General features: G+C 49.4%; 2 protein-coding genes across 2 annotated transcripts in view; both read left to right on the top strand.

Annotated features, from left to right (window-relative positions):
- MGME1 (mitochondrial genome maintenance exonuclease 1) overlaps positions 1–17499 on the top strand; it is a 208852-nt gene that overhangs the window by 104753 nt on the left and 86600 nt on the right. The gene's annotated exons all lie outside the window — the stretch shown is intronic.
- On the top strand, positions 710–12558 carry DSTN (destrin, actin depolymerizing factor). Its single transcript, XM_062605951.1, has 4 exons — positions 710–860; positions 9973–10280; positions 10483–10559; positions 12268–12558. Exons 1-4 carry the CDS (start codon positions 858–860, stop codon positions 12375–12377), a joined length of 498 nt encoding a protein of 165 aa, XP_062461935.1. The 5' UTR covers positions 710–857; the 3' UTR covers positions 12378–12558.

Below are 17499 nucleotides of genomic sequence, written 5' to 3'. Positions count from 1 at the left end.
CAGCGAGGGCGGGCGCGCTGAGCCAATCAGGAGTGCCTGACTGAGATCGCACCAAAGTAGGTATTGAAAAAACCCTAAAAATAATTAAATAAATGAGGGAAAAAAAAAAAAAGAAAAGACAGAGAAAAGCCCCACACTTCCTCCTCCACAGCTCTTCCGCCCGCCCCATCTGCTCCCTCACAGCCCGCCTCCCCCTCCTGCTCGCCTCAGGGCCATGGCCACCCCATGCCACCCTCTCAGGACCCACACAGCCCCTTTCACCCTGCCTCAAATCCTCTTCGTGCCCCTCTCTCCTCGCCCCGGCCGTCTCCCCTCGCCCTTTCCCCGACGGCTCCCTGAGCCCCGCAACGCTCCCTCAGCGCATCCCGACCCCCCCCCCCCACCTCCCGCCGCACACCTTGGGGCAGGTAATCCCGCCCACACCTCGCACAAAGGGACGCCGCGATTGGCCGGCCGGCGCCTGACCGCCGTCAATCAGCCGGCGGCTCCCCCTGTGATTGGGCAGCGCACCCCATCCTGACTACGCTTTGGGCGGGGGGGGGTGTCTGTGGGTGCTTGGGTTTCTGTCCCCGCACCGGGTGCGGGCGGATACACGTGTGCTTGTGGCGCCGGGGGGGTGCGGAGGGAGGAGGAGGAGGAGGAGGAGGAGGAAGAGGAAGGTCCCGGGGCGTTGCCACGCAGGGCTCCCACCATAGCAACCGCTTCCTCCTCCGGCCGTGACGTCGCAGCGTTTCCGCCCGGCTCGCGCCCTCGCTGCTTCCCTTCCTGCTGCCGGAGCCCGCGCCGCGCCCAGCATCCGAGGGAGCAGCCGCCGCCGCCGCACCGCGCTCCGCCGCCCGCAGCCTCCCGCCGACACCATGGTAGGCAGCGGGCGCCTCCGGGGATGCGGGAGTTGGGCGGCTTCTCCGCCTAGCAATCCCCCCCCCCCCGCCCCATGCCCTCTTCTTTCATCCCCGGGGAAAGGGGGGTGGTTGGTATCGCCCGCTCGCCCGCCCGCCCGCCGCATCTCGGCCTGCGCTCCGGGCACGACGGCATCGCGCCCCTCCTTTCCTTCTCCGTCCATCTCCCCGCTCCTTTCCGTTCGCCTTTGAACCTGAGGCGGCGGATCCGTTCTCCTCCCTTCCCCCCCCCCCCCCGCCTCCATCCCGCCATGAGGCGGCGGAAGGTTACTCCCCCCCTTGAAGCGGTGGAACTGTCCTCCTCTCTGTCGTCCTCCCCCGTGAGGCGATGGTACGCTCCGCGCCGCACACAGGCGCTAGGGGCAGGCGCGTCCATTTCACGCGGGGAAAGGGGGGAGCGGTGAAGAGAACGATCGAGGCGGGAAGATTCGGAGGGGGGACATGGACGCGGCGGGGCGATGCGCCGCCCCTCCCCGTGCCGCAGGGCGCGGCCGTGGGGGGGGGGAGGCGGTGGCTTCTCCCCCGAGGGGCTGCGTGAGGAGCAGGTCGGAGCCTGGAAGCAAGGCCACGATACGGGGTGGTGGGATGGGTCCCCACCGGGAGGAAGCGCGGCCTCGGCCGCATCCGCCCCGCCGTGCGGTCCGGGCGGGAGCCATCTTCCACAGAGCCGAGGGGCTTCGGGCCTGGCCTAGAAACGGCGGCGGCTCCTCGGCGGAGCGGGGCGGCTGAGGCACACAGGGCCCCGGTGCTGGAGCCAGCAGACAAAAGGGGGGGGAAGCAAAACCCGCGGAAGGAAGCGCTCGGCCGTAACAAACACGCGGTTTTTTGCAGAGGCCGCTCGGAGAAGCCTAAATTTTAAGGTGCTTGCCGCAAGGATTGGAGACTTTTTGTGTTCTCTGCACAGAGATAATGAAGATATAATGCTGGGAAGAGAGGAAATGTATTAAACGTACACATGCGCGTTTTCTCTGGCGTTCTAAAAAGCCCCAGGGGACGCCTTTCATAAATGGGGCAGAACAGACCAAACATCTGTTATGCTTCATTTGTTACCAGGCCAGGTTGGACGGGGCTTGGAGCAACCTGTTCTAGTGGAAGGTGTCCCTGCCCATGGCAGGGGCTTGGAACCAGATGAGCATTAAGGTCTCTTCCAACCCAAACCGGTCTGGGATTCATGGTGGTTCACTTTCTGTTTGGTTTGCCTACATTAAACATTTATATCCCTGTTTAACTCGGGCTACTGACACTGACAAAGTGGAATTACTAGTTCATACAGTTTTACTGCTGTCCTGCTTTTGCTTGAGTCCTACACAAGCATTTGTGCAGCAACAAGCATCTATGTGTTTTAACACAGTTGCTTAGGTTACTCCCCTTTAGTTGGGGGGTAACCTATTGAGCCCTTCCCATGGTATTTACCCTCAGTTTCTTGAACATGTGGTATGTCCAGTAAATAAATTTTTAGTGTGTGTTGGCCCACAGACAGGATGCGCTACTAATCTCCCTGCTTCCTATAACACCTAAGTTTGAAGCCTCTGTGACTGGTCTGCAGCGTGGAGCAGGAGCTAATGAGAGTTGCAGAGGAAGCTGCTGAAAGTCTGACGAGACTTGCAGCTCTTGTTTAAAATAGGCTTGTCTGAACAAGCTGACTACCACCTCTGCAGTACGCAAACCTAGTTTAGAGTGACTACTCACTGTGTCAGGCTACGTCTTGATTCCGAACCCCAGAATTCCCCAGTCAGAAGTGGTATTTCTTATAGTGATCTCTTTTTTGGAACACGGTTTGGATGGGCTTCTTTAAAATGCTTTCTAGCTGATGCAGATGAATTTGCTTTTGGGCAAAGAGTGTAGGCCTTCTGGCAAAGTACAGCAATGCCAGCAGGAGGGCATCACTTGGTATCAAAAGAGCACTGGATTTTCTGCTTTTGTGTCTTGCCACAAGGCCAGTTTCTTTGCTACTGGATTAAATGAGTCCATAGTCTTTGGAGGACCATGCAAATTGTTTTTCTTGGTTGTTAGTCAATACTATTCCCAAATCTGTGTAATTACAAGGTACGTACGCCTCATATACAAGATGACAGGCTTGTGACAATCGGTAGTGTGGGTGTCTGGCGTGTTCCTACTTGCTTTGTCAGAACATCGCTATCAAGAGGCTCCTGCTGGGAGCAAGGACCAAAGCCATCTCATGCAGGAGAGCCTGCAGACAGCCACGACTTGCCTGTAAAGCAGTTCAGAGCCTGCTGCTCATCTGACTGTTCAGCATGCACAGCCATCTCCAGGAAGGATACTTCAGTAATGAGTTTCTGGGATGCCCAGAGCAGGCCTTCAGGGCCTGTTTTTAAGGGTGAGATTTGAGCTTTAGGCTGCTGTATATGCCTGGGGGGGGGCGCAGGAAAATACCTACAGTCACTTTGGCTCATAATAGCTGATTTCTGTGTTGAATGCATTTCTAAGAAGCTTTGTTTTCCTGCAAGAGTTCTGAGGCATACCAGCTTATTGCCCTCATTGCCTTAAAAACGTGAGTTTCAACACGGGAATGGATCCTGCTCAAAAGTTCTGCCCTATTACTGGCTACCATGGTTCCTGTATTTCAGCAGTGTTGCTGGGATTGCCTTTTGTGGGTATTGCTTGTTCTGCTCACCTTGATAGTTGTATGGGGAGTGAACTTCATGGCAGCTCTAAGAAGGTGACAATTTCCTCTTTGGCTGAAAGCTGAGGAAGTGACCTCCAGGAATTCAGGGGAGACTTTTTCTCTGCCTTTTTTTAATAGTTGCTGCCTTACTCATCTCTCCTCATCTAATCAATAACCTTTCTTGTAGGCGGGGGGGGGGAAGCTGAATAGACTTTTGATTCTTTCACCCCAGAAAAAAGAAAGAGGAAAAGTAATGCAAACTCAAAAACTCAAGTCAGGCTGGCAAGACCTGCCTACAAGTGATATGCAAATAACTCTGTACTTCTTGCTGGTTTATGATGTGCAAATAATGGCCTCTTACACAACAGCAGTAAAAAGGCAGTTAGTTATGTTTCCTATCGTGCTGCAGATCTGAATTCAAGCTTTGGACTTTCAGCTGCCTTGGCGTAAGCGGAGGTGTCTGTCTGTAGGCAGCAGAGGACATGGGCGTACAGAGCCTTGGGAAGTCACTGGTCTCCTTTGCCCAGAGATGCTGTGGCTGCCCCATCCTTGGCAGTGTTCAAGGCCAGGTTGGACAGGGCTTGGAGCAGCCTGGTCTAGTGGGAGGTGTCCCTGCCTGTGGCAGAGGTTGGAACTGGATGAGCTTTAAGGTCCCTTCCAACCCAAACCAGTCTGGCTTTCCCATGCCAGTGCTGGTTTTTGGGGTGATGTTAAACTAGTCACTCCGTGCATTTCCTCCTTTCTTACTCAGGAAGGTGGGGGTGGTAAAGTCAGATGGGTTTTCTTGGGTGCTCAAATAACAGATGAAAGCAAAGCAGTATTTAAGATCCTTGCCTTTTTAACCACCCACATTTTCAGTTGGCCTGTGGGCCACAGCTAACAACTTTTCAGAGGCCTGATTTGGCAAAACCTTCTAGATCTAGGTGCTGGTGATGTCCCAGTGTATTGCATGGCAACATAAGGGACAGCTTTCTGAAGGCTGCTGTCCCAGAACAGCCAGGTGGTAATAGGTTAAATGAAGAAGTATTTGTCACAGGAATGAACCATGACACATCTCTGAGTCAGATGGAAATGCCACATGGTTACACAGGCACTTCTGGCAGCAGCAGTGGATTTTGAAGGTAGATATGAGGGGTGGTATGCCCAGCATAGGGGAAACGAGGTGTTTGCTGAAGAAACTGAGACCCACATACAGGACAGTAATATGACTAGCAAACATGGGAGCACCCAAATCTGCCTTTGCAGTTAGACAAGGCATACCTTAATAAGTCTAAGTGTCAATTCTGGAAAAATTGATGATGCTTTTCCAAGGAGCAAAAATTTCCAGTTGAGTAGCTATAGACAGTCCACACTGGTGTATACAATGTGTGAGCATAGTTCCCAAACAAAACAAGCCAAGAACTGGTTCTTGAAATGTCTCTGTAGATAACACATGCACAGGCACTGCTGTGGAGGGCTCTGATCACAGGAAGCAAAACCCACACTGTACAATTGTCAATCCTTAAATTCAGTCTTTCAGACTTGTCTTGAGGCAAACTAAGTCATTAGTTTAAAGTCTCCTTGGCTGTCTTACAGTCAAGGAAGGAACAAAGGACTTTTTCTAGGTAAAATATTTTAAATATTCAAAGAAAATACTGAAGTTCACAGCACTTCCCGACAAAAGAGGAAGTGACTTTCATTGTATCAAAGTTGTGTTTCAGTGCAGCCTTGCTTCAGATCCAGTTTATCAGGTATCTGGCATGTGTCTCACTCCTGAAGTGGCTTTCTGTATCTGGGGATTGTCTTGAGAAAGCTTATTCTTCAGTGTTCCCTCATTTAGATTAAATTTCAGTTGTGGAAATGTAATTGGTGATAGAGGCAAGCTGCTGGAAGCTCTTAGTGGAGGCAGCTGGGGATGGCTCTTGCAGTTGGAAGCTGGCTAGACAGAAGGCTCTCTCTTCGGGCTGGCCCGTGGAGCATTCTGTTCTCACAAGGCTTCTGCAGTGCTTTGCACTTAAGGCAGGAACGGTGTCTTTGTGTGGGGAATAAGAGCCACTGTGTTACTGCAGCACATGCTGACGAGGCATTTAATGCAACCATTACCTCATGTGCCTACAGCAGTCTGTATGAAAACACAATGGGGAGACTGGTGGAAGTGCTTCAGAATAATATATGAGGCCATGCTGCCCACAAGACACTGCCTTTGCAGTAGCTGCATGGAGGTGGGGGTGGAAAACTCATCTCATTTTTGCTGATTCCCTTAGAGGAACTTTGTCCATTCTTGCTAGAATGTCTCCCTGAAGGTGCTATACTGGCATCATTTTCCCATTTGATAATGAGGTGGTTTGCAGTTAAGGTCTTCAACATCTCTAGAAACAGGCTGGCTACTTGAATGTAGTCTTTTCTCTGCAGTTGTGTCACAAGAACGGCTTTAAGTTGATGTTGCCTGTGTTATGGGTTGATCTGTCCCTTACAACAAAACATCACCAGCTGATGGTCGAGTATCCCACAAGTAGCTGCAAACATGTACAAGCTCAATGAACAGCCACCGATAGAATCACAGAATCAATTAGGTTGGAGAAGACCTTTAAGATCATCAAGTCCAACCTTAAACTGTGCACCAGCCCCCAGTCTGATAACTGCTTTCATGCTGAAAAAGGAGCAGAACCAGGTTAGCTGTTGTAACTCTGTGGTGCTCAAGCCAGAATTCACAAAATAATAATGAATGTGCTGTACTGAATCCTCTGAGCAGAGCGATACAGGGCCAGAAAGAGAAAATCCAGACTAGGATTAACACTCGTATCACAGAATCCCAGACTGATTTGGGTTGGAAGAGGCCTTAAAACTCATCCAGTTCCAACCCCTGCCACAGGCAGGGACACCTTCCACTAGACCAGGTTGCTCCAAGCCCCTGTGTCCAACCTGGCCTTGAACACTGCCAGGGATGGAGCAGCCACAGCTTCTCTGGGCACCCTGTGTCAGGGCCTCAGCATCCTCACAGGGAAGAATTTCTTCGTAGTGTCTCATCTCAATCTCCCCTCTGTCAGGTTAAAGCCATTCCCCCTTGTCCTGTCCCTACAGGCCCTTGTCAAAAGCCCCTCTCCAGATTTCTTTTGGCCCCTTTAGGCACTGGAAGCTGCCCTAAGGTGTCCCTGGAGCTTTCTCTTCTGCAGAAGAACAAGTAAACAGTCTGTCATTGCTGGTGAGGTAGAGGCTTCTCACCAGCTATTTTTCTGGGCAGATCAGCAGAGACATGGTTAAAATGTCAGTCGAGGATGTATATTTGAGTGTGGCATTTCAGCTTGTTCTTGTGCTCTGAACAGTCATCCTCTTGCTGCCCTACACACAATGGTTGCAGCCACCTTCCAACAAAACCTGCCTAGGATTTGGGTTTTTTCTGTTTCCTTTTAAAGTATGTTTATGAAGCCAGCAGTGGCTGGTACAAGCCCACGGTTGAAGAGGGAGTCCCACAGCTACAAAAGTAGATCCCCTTTGTGGAAGCAGTTATTTGCACTGAGAGCTTATGAGTTCATTTCAGCCCATGCTGTGACACAGCTATAGCATTTTCTGAGATGGAACAAATCTGCATTGTCCCTAGCAATATAGTGGCTGCTAATGTCATCCTGTGTGTTGAATCCAGGGGTTGTACAGCAGCTGTGAGAAGGAGCAGCACCAGCTATTAACAGCATTTTGCTTTGGAAAGCTGAGAAGAAAATCCAGTTACTCCTGCTGCTTCAGTTTCTGGTCAGTCCCAGTTGTCAGCTGCAATTTAACAGTGAATTTTGAGTTTCCAGACTAAATACTCTCCACATTTTTGGCATCTGAACTGACTTGCCAGCAGTGCTCAGTTTCTTTATAAGGAAACAACTTGTCTCCCAATTTGGAGACATGTTTCTGGCTGTGCAGTAGCACATGCATATGCTCTCTGACTGCACAGTTTGCATCAACCTGCAGCTCCGTTGCTGCTCCTTGCTTTTGCATCTCTGATGAGCATTAACCTCTTCTTCCAAAGTTGACTTCTAGTTGTTGTGGTCTTGGAGCAAAGATCAAGAAGTGACAAAAGTGGAGCTATTTTATGCAATTACTAGATGCATTCCCATGCTAGTTCAGGCTTTCTAAGCATTTTCTACTTAGACTTTTAAGGGCTTTGTGACTAAAAACCGAGTCTTGATACCTGTTGTCAGCTACTGAGGTGCCATTATTCAGAAGACAAACATCAGGGAAGGGAAGGTTGTCTTGAGCTCAGTGCAGATTTGTCCTTGGTGAATGATGCTGTAGTTCTAGTTGCTGCACTGTTTGCTTTATTAGGGCAACTTCGTCGTCCCAGAGAGCTCTTGTCCACACCAACCACAAGGACAGGAAGAGAAGGACCTTTATTCTACATTAGTTCTGTATCATGCTCTGACAAAGTGCAAGTCTCTCGCTATGGAGGAGGTGACACAGGAATGAGTCACTTTTGAGTCCATGTTTGCACTTTTGCTCGGACTGGAATCCTGGAATAGGCTCTCTCCGCTTACTTTCCTTGCCTTATTGGTGATATGTGTGAGGGTGGCTGTCTGCCAGGCACAGTGACTTTCTCCCTGTCCTCCTGTCCCAAAGTGCAGTGGATTCTGGATAGATTACCCCTAATAAGGAAGCCATGCATTAGAAATCTTGAGGGAGGTCCCCTTGTGTTTGAGTAACCCCCTAAAAAACACTGTGCTCCGTGCTAGAGAAAAGCTTCTGTCTCACATTCACTGCTGTAGGAGATTGCCCTGGTTTTGCATGACCAGGGCTTGCTGTCAAGCTCCATGGTGATAGTTGCTGCCAGCTGTGCCATCTCTCTTCACTGGGTTAGCAAAGCTATGCCAGCCACGGGAAGTTACAGGAGGAGACATGTTGGTAGGAAAACTGAGGTCCTGCAAGGTAGGCATTAGTCAAGGCTTTAAGAAAAAAATATACATTAAGTAGTTGTCCAGTCAGTAACCATCTCCCAAGGCCAACCTGTTGGAAAGCTAGCACTGAGCGCCCCTCACCCCCCTGGTTTTGCAGGTGAACTCTGCTGTGTCTTTAGAACACTTTGGCAAGGTACGATGCTTCCCCCACCACCACCAATGAATGCATCAAACACACATTTTGGGCCTGAGCTTAAGGAAAACCAAAGTAAAGAACAATCCTTAGTCCTTTTCAACCTTTACTCTTTTTTCCATTGGTGTATCTCTCATAATGCTTTACCTGACTCTGTAGTAGCGCTGACTGTGCTTTAACAGTGATGTGTAGGAGTTTACACAGAGGGAGGAGGGCCATTTTTCCTTCTGTGGTACAAATTACCATGTCTGAGGATAAAATCATTTGGATTTGGAAGACCAGCAGGGGAAGAAACAGTATGAGAAAGGAATCTCACTGTTTACACTGCGTGCAGGGTTTTGAACAGACAAATAAGTGTTGGACAGCCTTTGGTTTGGTCTTTACTGCTCTGGCCAGGATGTCCTTCCAGCATGACTTCCCATTATTTGCTATTACACAGCTGCTTTTAAGCTCTCCAGCTTTGCTGCACTCTGATAACAAAACACAGATACAAATGCTTCTATCCTGCCACCTTTTTTGTCTCATTCCCAAGAAAGCAGCAGACTGAAAATGCAGTTCAGCCTCTTGTCGTTCTCACTAGGTCTTGTCCTCTTTATTCTGTGTGCCTTTAACATCAGATTGGTGATGCTGCATCTGCACCTCCCATTACAGCTAGGACAGGAAGATACACCACAAAGTAACTAGAATCCCCCATCAGACTTCAAGGGGAAAAGGATGGAAGGGCAGGCAGCTTGCTTTGAAACACTGAGGAATTGCTGGGAAATAGACACTTTAACTGTTAGTCTTGCAAGTTCTTCTCCCTTTAGAACACTGAATTCAGAACAGCTTCTGAAAGTTGGCTTGTTCAGCTAAAAACCATACCACTGCAGTCCCAGTGGCCCACACAACATCTCTCTTCATCTCTAAGCCAAGTCCATGTGACAAGTGTGGAATTTGGCCACGTTTTACCTCTGTTCCTAAAGCTGCTAGCAAGCATGCTAGACATGGCTAGGGCACTTTGAACAGAAGATTCTCATGGACTTGGTTGTCTAGTCAGCCTGAAATGGGTAACAAAATTCCGCTGCTCTAATGCCAAAGGATTTGTCACAACTGAATCTCAGAGGACAAGGGGTGGATGTGTGTGTGAAACTACCCCAAAAATAAGGTTCTTGTATAAGTAGGATTGTGCCTTCTTTGGAATAGTTTTGGTTTGGCAGCTGCCTGTGGGCAGCATCGAGACTCCAGATTCTTTGCTTGGCTTGGAAAAAGAGGGCCTGCAGCCTTTCCTGACAAGACTCTCAGGCCACTGGTGACTCTTGCCAGTGTCGGTTGTCTTCTAGCCCCGGATTTAAGGCAGTGTGGTAAAGGAGTTGTGAAACTTTGCAGTGCTAGCCCTAAAGGTCTTTGCTGTTGTCTTTGCAGGCATCTGGAGTACAAGTTGCTGATGAGGTATGCCGTATTTTCTATGACATGAAAGTGCGGAAGTGCTCTACGCCTGAGGAAATCAAGAAGAGGAAGAAGGCTGTCATCTTCTGCCTCAGTCCAGATAAAAAGTGCATTATTGTGGAAGAAGGCAAAGAGATTCTGGTGGGAGATGTCGGTGTGACGGTTACCGACCCTTTCAAGCACTTTGTGCAGATGCTTCCCGAGAAGGATTGCCGTTATGCCTTGTATGATGCAAGCTTCGAGACCAAGGAATCCAAAAAAGAAGAGCTGATGTTTTTCTTGTGGTAAGCCATCTTCCCAGCTCACTCATTCCTAGCATGCAGTCCAGGCACTGTGGGCGAGGTCTCTGAGAAGTGGCAGGCTTAAAGTGAGCTTGTTTTCTGAGCCATGAGACATTTCACTTGCTCATCATCCCTAGGATGCAGCTTCTCACTCTGCTGGATAATAAATGTCACTAACTGCACTCTTTCTGGTGTATCCCATTAGGGCACCAGAACAAGCACCCCTCAAAAGCAAGATGATCTACGCAAGCTCCAAGGATGCAATCAAAAAGAAGTTTCAAGGTATGTAATGCATCTAATGCTCTTACACGTGCCGTGCTCCTACAATGCTTGCACAGCAAGGCTTAACCATTGGCTAATTGGTCTGGGATGCGGTTTTTTGAGGAGCTAGTGAGACATGAGAGCTTCACAGGCAAAAAGCCCTGTGACAGAGCTAAAATGAGATCTGGCTAAACCCTGCACTGTCTGACTCTGAATTGTAGAGGCACTAGAGCTATGCTCAGGACAAGAGTAGGCTTAGCAGTGTGTGACGCTGTATTTGTACTATACAGAGCAGCACAGCTGCACCCTACAGACTAGAAACCATTAGATTCCTAATACAGAGCTGCATTTTGTGCAGACCTACCTCTGTGGTAGAGGACTCTCAGCCCTGTGTCTGATGAAATACACAATCTCATAAATTTACTGTGCTGTAGTAGAAGTAATTAATGATTGCTTTAGAGATGCAGTTGGGATTGCTCATTTCAAAAGGCATCACATCTCCAAGTGGAGGAGCGAAGTTCTTCTGTCAGGCACCAGTATCCAAGGAGTAAATACCTTGCTGCAGCATTCAGAAATTTCATGCAAAGTCAGTCTGGTGTGTAGGCAGATAGCACTGCCCCCCTTCAGTTCCTGCTTGCAGTGTGCTGGACTGACGGGATCATTGTGCAGCAGTGCCAGCCAGTGGGTTGGAAATGCTGCATTCAGCTCTGGGGCCCCCAGTACAAGAGGGACGTGGAGCTGTTGGAGTGAGTCCAGAGGAGGCCACGGAGATGCTGCAGGGGCTGGAGCAGCTCTGCTCTGGAGGCAGGCTGAGAGAGAGGGGCTGGATCAGCCTGGAGAAGAAAAGGCTCCAAGGAGACCTTAAAGCAGTTTCCAGTGCCTAAAGGAGCCGACAGGGGCCTGTAGGGACAGGACAAGGGGGAATGGCTTTAACCTGACAGAGGGGAGATTGAGATGAGACATTAGGAAGAAATTCTTCTCTGTGAGGGTGCTGAGGCCCTGGCACAGGGTGCCCAGAGAAGCTGTGGCTGCCCCATCCCTGGCAGTGTTCAAGGCCAGGCTGGACAGGGCTTGGAGCAACCTGGTCTAGTGCAAGGTGTCCCTGCCTGTGTCAGGGGTCTGGAACTGGATGAGCTTTAAGGAAGGTCCCTTCCAACCCAAATCTTTCTATGGTGAGACTTGTGTGCTACGTGTGTGGGAGTTAGAAAAAAAAGAAATCCTGAGGAAATTCTGCTTTTCTTCACATAAGACAGGCTTGGGTGTTGGGCTCCCTGCCCTCCTTCCCTTCACTTACACCAGCAAAGTCTTTCTCGGCTTTCCATCTCAGATTCTCACTCTGATTCTTTCACGCACATCCCCAGAGCCAGCAGAAGCTGAGTCAGCCATCTTAGTGTGCTTGGGTGTAGCTCCCTCCCCTGCCATCATCAGGGTAGCACTAGAAATGAGAGCTTTGCTTCTGAGACAGCCTGCAGTGAAAAGACCAACAGTCTGAGCACTGAGCTAGTGAAAACGTTCTCCCTGATGTTTCTGCATTGGCATGTGGTGTGCAGCCAGGTGTCTCCTGTGACATATCAGGGGAAAACCATCCAAATGCCTGAGCTAAGGCAGGACTTACCTGCGTGAGTGACCAGACTGCTGCTTCTAATACTACTAGCAAGTATGTTTCTTCGATTGATTACTAGCATGTGGAAATAATAATGCGTTATTGAGTGTTTTGCCTCTTTTTTAGGCATAAAGCATGAATGCCAAGCAAATGGGCCAGAGGACCTCAACCGAGCTTGCATTGCTGAGAAGCTAGGAGGCTCCCTAGTCGTAGCTTTTGAAGGAAGTCCCGTGTAGATGTCATACAGTGCCACAACTCTACAAGCATTCCATGTTTTAATATATCAGTTATGTAAAGCAACTATTCTAGGCCAGGGTTCCACTAACTGTAGGGAAGCTGTCTTGTAGAATAAAGTAGATTTTGGAGATGTAGCTCGTATGTACAAATGACCCTAAATAAATCAAATCTAAGGATTTATCTTGGTGTATTAATATTTGCATTGGTTGTCCAGCCCAATTATGTCCCTGATGGATTTAACACTAAAGGTCTCCAAAAAATCGTGGTCCAATGGAGCACCGTATCACGGAACGAAAGTGGGGGGAGGTGAGAACAATCTGGTTCCTGTTCTTGCTCTTCTAAATTGTACCAAGCAAAATTCAGCCCGTCTTTTTGAGGCTACTGGCCAAATTGCCAAACTCAAAAACGTTTCCCCCTGTAACTGTTTAGTACAGAACTTCAAACCTGTAGTTAAATGTTTGGCTAAAGCAGCCTGTTGGCACCAAAACTGGGTTAAATTCTTAGGCCTTTCAGTTGCAGAGCAGTACTAATAAAGGCTAATTTTGAAGGTAAATAGAGATGAGACACTTTTTTTTTTGCCTGGAGAAATAGTCCTAACCCACTCTCTTGTAAACTCACGGTGCAGTGATAATATTTAAAGGTTCACTTGTTTTGTAGGTTCAGTTTTCTTGTTATGAAGTGTCTTGAGGTCTTTCCAGCCTGAGTGATTCTATAAAAACTGCTTTTCTGTTGATGTAGTTTTCATTTAGAACTACCTTAGTTTCTCTAATAACACACTTAACTAGCAGATTGGATGCTTCTGAAGCTTTTACAAATGCAGATCCTTATAGCAGCGCTCTCCAGTGATGGGTAGTACAATGCAGAGGAGCCACATCTTTAAACAGTGGTATTCTCAGCCCCAGTCCTTGGTCACTTGGTCCATTTGTCTGTAATTACTCTTGATTTAACTTAGTAGAACCCATCAGCCTGACTAATACGGCTTGATCTGGGCTTTTTTGTCTGTTAGCTTCTTTAATTCTGTAGAAATGCATGGAAATATCACCTACTAGAAAGTTTGACCTGAAATGCCTTTTGTATGGGGGGGGGGGGGAGGGGGTAGAGAACATTCCTGTGCCAGCTACAGAGATCTTAAAAGCTTCCATGTTTCACCAGTGGTTGATTAAAGCTGTTTCCTTTGTGTAATGTGTACATGGGAGTTGCATAGAGTTTTCCTGTATGTCTGTAGAGAAAAAGAAAAAAAAAATAACAAAACCAAAACCCTTAGCCTCCAGTGCGTTACTGTTACTGTTCTGTGCGTGCCAAATTAAAAGAGCCTAAATAAATGGGCTTTCCCCTCCCCTGGGTCAGTGATTTGATTCCTCTCCAGCCTCTGGATTAGCCTGGTGCTTGGGGAGCTGGTACCCCTTCTGCAGGTATTGCCCTGTGCTGCTCATGGTGGGAGAAGGGATGGGGGGAAGCAGGTTCATCAGCACAGGGTGCAGCTGACCTGGTCTCTGCATTTTAGGTGCCAGACCCAAGTTTCCATGGGTTGGGGAGGTTTCTGGCAAACATTTGCTGTCTGAGCAGGAGAAGCCAAGCACGTGTCAGTGATTTTGTGCTGCTTTCCCTGTAAAAACAGGGCGCTTTCTCTGGCCAGGCAGTTGCAGGCTGCCCCTTCCTCTGGCCAGATGTGCAGGGACAGAACAGCTGTGCTGCCCCACAGCTCCTTGGCAGAGCACTGAGCTGCTGCTTGTCATTAAAGGCAGGCATTGCCTGCTTGCTCCAGCTTGGCACCCAGGTGGGTCACAGGGTTGGGAGCACAAGGTTTTCCAATGCAAAGAGACCCACCAGAGCAATACTTTGTGAGAGGAGCAAACCAGCCTGGCTTCTGCTGGTGCTTTAGCCTGTGTTTGAGTCAGCTCTGAGCTCTTCCAAGTGGGTGATCATCATAAGGAGCTCCTCCTTGCCTGGGTGTCTGCAGTACAGGTCTCTGTCCAAAGTCCAGGTTGAGATAAAGTGTGACAGAGCAGGAGTGGTGCTGCCTGACAAACAAAGGGAACTCCCAGCCAAGATCCAACTGATAACCAGTGCTGCCAGAGCCAGACTGCAGGCATCTTCCAAGAGATACCCAGCCCAGGTGACGCCATGGTGGACTTCTGCCTGGGATTTCCTTCCTTGGTTAGAAGATGGAGCCAGAGACCTTGCAAAGGGAGAAGGATGTCAGACCTGGAAGGTAGGAGGGAGCTTCCCACAGCATGAAAGCTCTTGGATCAGGGTGCAAAGTGCCTTAGTCCTGGGACTTGGAGGGATGAGAAGTCTGAGGAGGCACTTGAGGCCTTGGCTAGGTGCGGTCCCACAGGTTAAGCTGATCTTTGAGGTTCTGGCTGCTTTTAGGACCCTCACGAGTCCTGAGGTATTATACTGGCCTCTGGAACAGTGTTCCTGCACTCCAGGGCTGGCAAAGAACTCAACCTTCAGAGCTATAATGCTTCATACCTTGTCCATGTCGTGGAGTTAGTGAGCCAAACTTCACCACCTCCCAAGGCTGTTTGTCCTTCTGTGGTTGGAGGGGATAAAAAGCACAGGGAGATGTTTTCTCTTGTGATTTAAAGGTTTCTGATCCTTTCAGTTAAAGTTTCTCTGGTTGGACTTAATGATGTTAAAGGTCTTTTCCAACAAAGTTGGTTGTATGAAATCACCCAGAAGTTCTCAAAAGGCAAGGCAAGCAGGGAGAGACAACATGAAGAATGCTTCCTACATCTTATCTGATTGCTGGGGAGAGAAGGTAATTTCTAACAATACATGAAGAAGAAACAGGACATGGCTCAGAGCTACGCAAGCTCAGCAGGACCACAGCCCAGCTTGGCTGCAGCAGGAGTAGAGCTGCTAGAAACCTTTTCAATTCCATGTGCAGGCAAGAGTTTCCCCAGTTTCCAAGAGTTTCACACTGGGGAGAAGATGGGGATGGGAGATGAGACTGGTAATTCAGGCTGAGCATGAGCAGATGGTGCAAATGTGATTTAGCTGCTCCAGCAAAAGTGAACTTGAGGATCTGAGCTGTGGCTTAGGCTGCAAGGTAACTCCAACTGTGGCTGAAACCAGGAGAAGGACCCAATGTTCCCATCCAAAATCACTCCACCTGGGTGCTTGGTCGATCTTTATCACTGAATTACCTTCCCTGCAGCACCCAGATCATACCTGCCCTGAGTCAGAGGCTGACAAGTTACAAGGTGACAGTGTGGCTTGCCTGCAGGAACGATAGCCCTCACCATCGGTGAGTAGCCAAAGCTTATGGTGGTGCATTGCAAAGTCCCACCAGCTCCTGGCCAGTCAGCCCTGCATGAGGGCAAGGCTTGGGTTTTCCTATCCCCTTGGGATGTCTTTCCCTTTCTACCAAGCTGCTGAGAGAAGAAAACAAATCCCAGTGATGTCTTTCCCCAAAGAGAAGTGGGGTTTTTTTTCTGCCCCTCTCTTCATAAAGCAGCCAGCTCAGTGACGTGTCCTGGAAGGGCACCATGTCACCCCATGCAGAGGACACTGAATCTCTTCTTGTGTGGTTTTTGGAGCCCTATATGGCACACATGGGACACCAGCTACCTTCCTCGTGTTCGTTGGGTTGGGGCTTTGTCACTGCTGGTGGGTTAGTGCCTGGGTAACTGCTCTGTTTTGTGCAAGAGCTCACGATAAAGGAAATCACTGTTGCAAAAGCAAGAAAACTGAAAAACCAAAGTATTGCATCACTCGGTGGCTCCTGATGCTCTGGGGCCCTTCCTACCAATGCCTGTGTGGGGTGATGGTTACCTCAATAGGCTCAACAACTCCCTCCAGCCTCTGGGGTTGTCGGGGGTGGTTTCTTGGCAAGCCTGGTGAATTCCAGGTGATCTCCAAAGCCACAGGGTGCCAGGCCAGGCACGCTGCTCTGCAGTGAGAGGAGAGGGTGGTGGCGTTGAGGGTTGAGGTCACCGGCGGTCCTTGCGTCATGAGGTCCTCCCCATGCACCACGAAGTCCAGAAGGAGAAAGCAAAGGGTAATAATGGCTGTTGCTGAGCGAGTCTGCCCCTTCACCGTGGGCAGATGGACCGGCCAGAGCCCTCGTGGGATCTGTGCATACGTGCACATCCACAAAGTGCTGCCTGCGTGGAGTCCCTGGTGTCTAATACAGAGGTTGAGCGCACACTGCCTCCCCCAGGAGCAAAATGGAGATGGGTCTGTTCCTCATCCCCCTTCCTGGTCTTGGTCCTTCACACATCCCTGAGGGACCCAGCACTTCCGGGGCCTTTTTCCTCCCGCCCCTCTCAAATCCTGCTGATGTCAGCACCCAGCTCAGCAGCTCTATTGTGGGAGACAGGCACCGAGCCGTCACGTGGGGTCTGCCTCTTCCTAAGAGCACAGCTTGGGGGGGAGAAATGGAAAAAAAGAGATAAAAAAAGATGGAAATATGAAAAAGGGAGAGAAAAAGGAGAAGGAAAAAAGAGAAATCGGGGGGAAGAGAGAAAGAGAAAAAATAGCTAGAAAAAAAGGGGAGGGAAGGGAAAAAAGAGAACAGAAAAAAAGGGAGAAGAAAGAAAGGAAAAAGGGAAAAGAAAGGAAAGATAAAGCGGAAAAGAGAAAGGGAGAAAGAAAAGGGGGGGTAGGATGGGGAAAGGGCAAAAATGGAGAAAAGATAAAAAATAGGAAAAAAGGGGGGGGGGGAAGGAAAAAAGAGAAAAAAGAAAGGAAAAACGGGGAAAAAAAAGAGTGAAAGTAAAGAAAAAAAAGACATTTTAAAAGGGGGTTGGGGAGGGGGGAAAGAGGGGAAAACGTCTGCAGAAGGAAAGCCACAAGAAGAAGGGGAGAGCGAAGCAGAGCCCGGCAGCACCCGGGGGCCACCACCAGGCAGGAGGGAGCCCAGGCTCACCTGAGCTCACAGCAAGGGAGCAGCAGCAGGCAGGGGCTCGGGGAGTGCCAGCACTGGAGGAAGCGGTGCTCTGCTTTGGTTACGTTGGGGAAACACCCCATCGGGAATGGCTTTTGCAGCACAGCAAGCAAAGAGGTGGGGGGTAAAGGATCTGCTGCTGACCAAAGCTGGGGCCTTCTTCAGCGCTGCCAAAGAGCTGCCGGGCCTGAAAACTCACACTGAGAAGAAGCAATCAACAGAAAACC

The sequence above is a fragment of the Pezoporus occidentalis genome, unplaced genomic scaffold (genome assembly GCF_034315485.1).
Source record: "Pezoporus occidentalis ecotype Australia unplaced genomic scaffold, CSIRO_AGI_Poc_V1 ctg93, whole genome shotgun sequence".
Taxonomy (NCBI): Eukaryota; Metazoa; Chordata; class Aves; order Psittaciformes; family Psittacidae; genus Pezoporus; species Pezoporus occidentalis.
The sequence above is the reverse complement of the archived record's forward strand: the minus strand, read 5'-3'. Positions and strand labels throughout refer to the sequence as shown.

Bases quoted from the DNA above. Each gene is read 5' to 3' on its own strand.
- DSTN (XM_062605951.1), top strand. The intron at 10,281-10,482 runs GTAAGCCATCTT...GTATCCCATTAG, and splicing joins GAGCTGATGTTTTTCTTGTG to GGCACCAGAACAAGCACCCC. The intron at 10,560-12,267 runs GTATGTAATGCA...CCTCTTTTTTAG, and splicing joins AATCAAAAAGAAGTTTCAAG to GCATAAAGCATGAATGCCAA.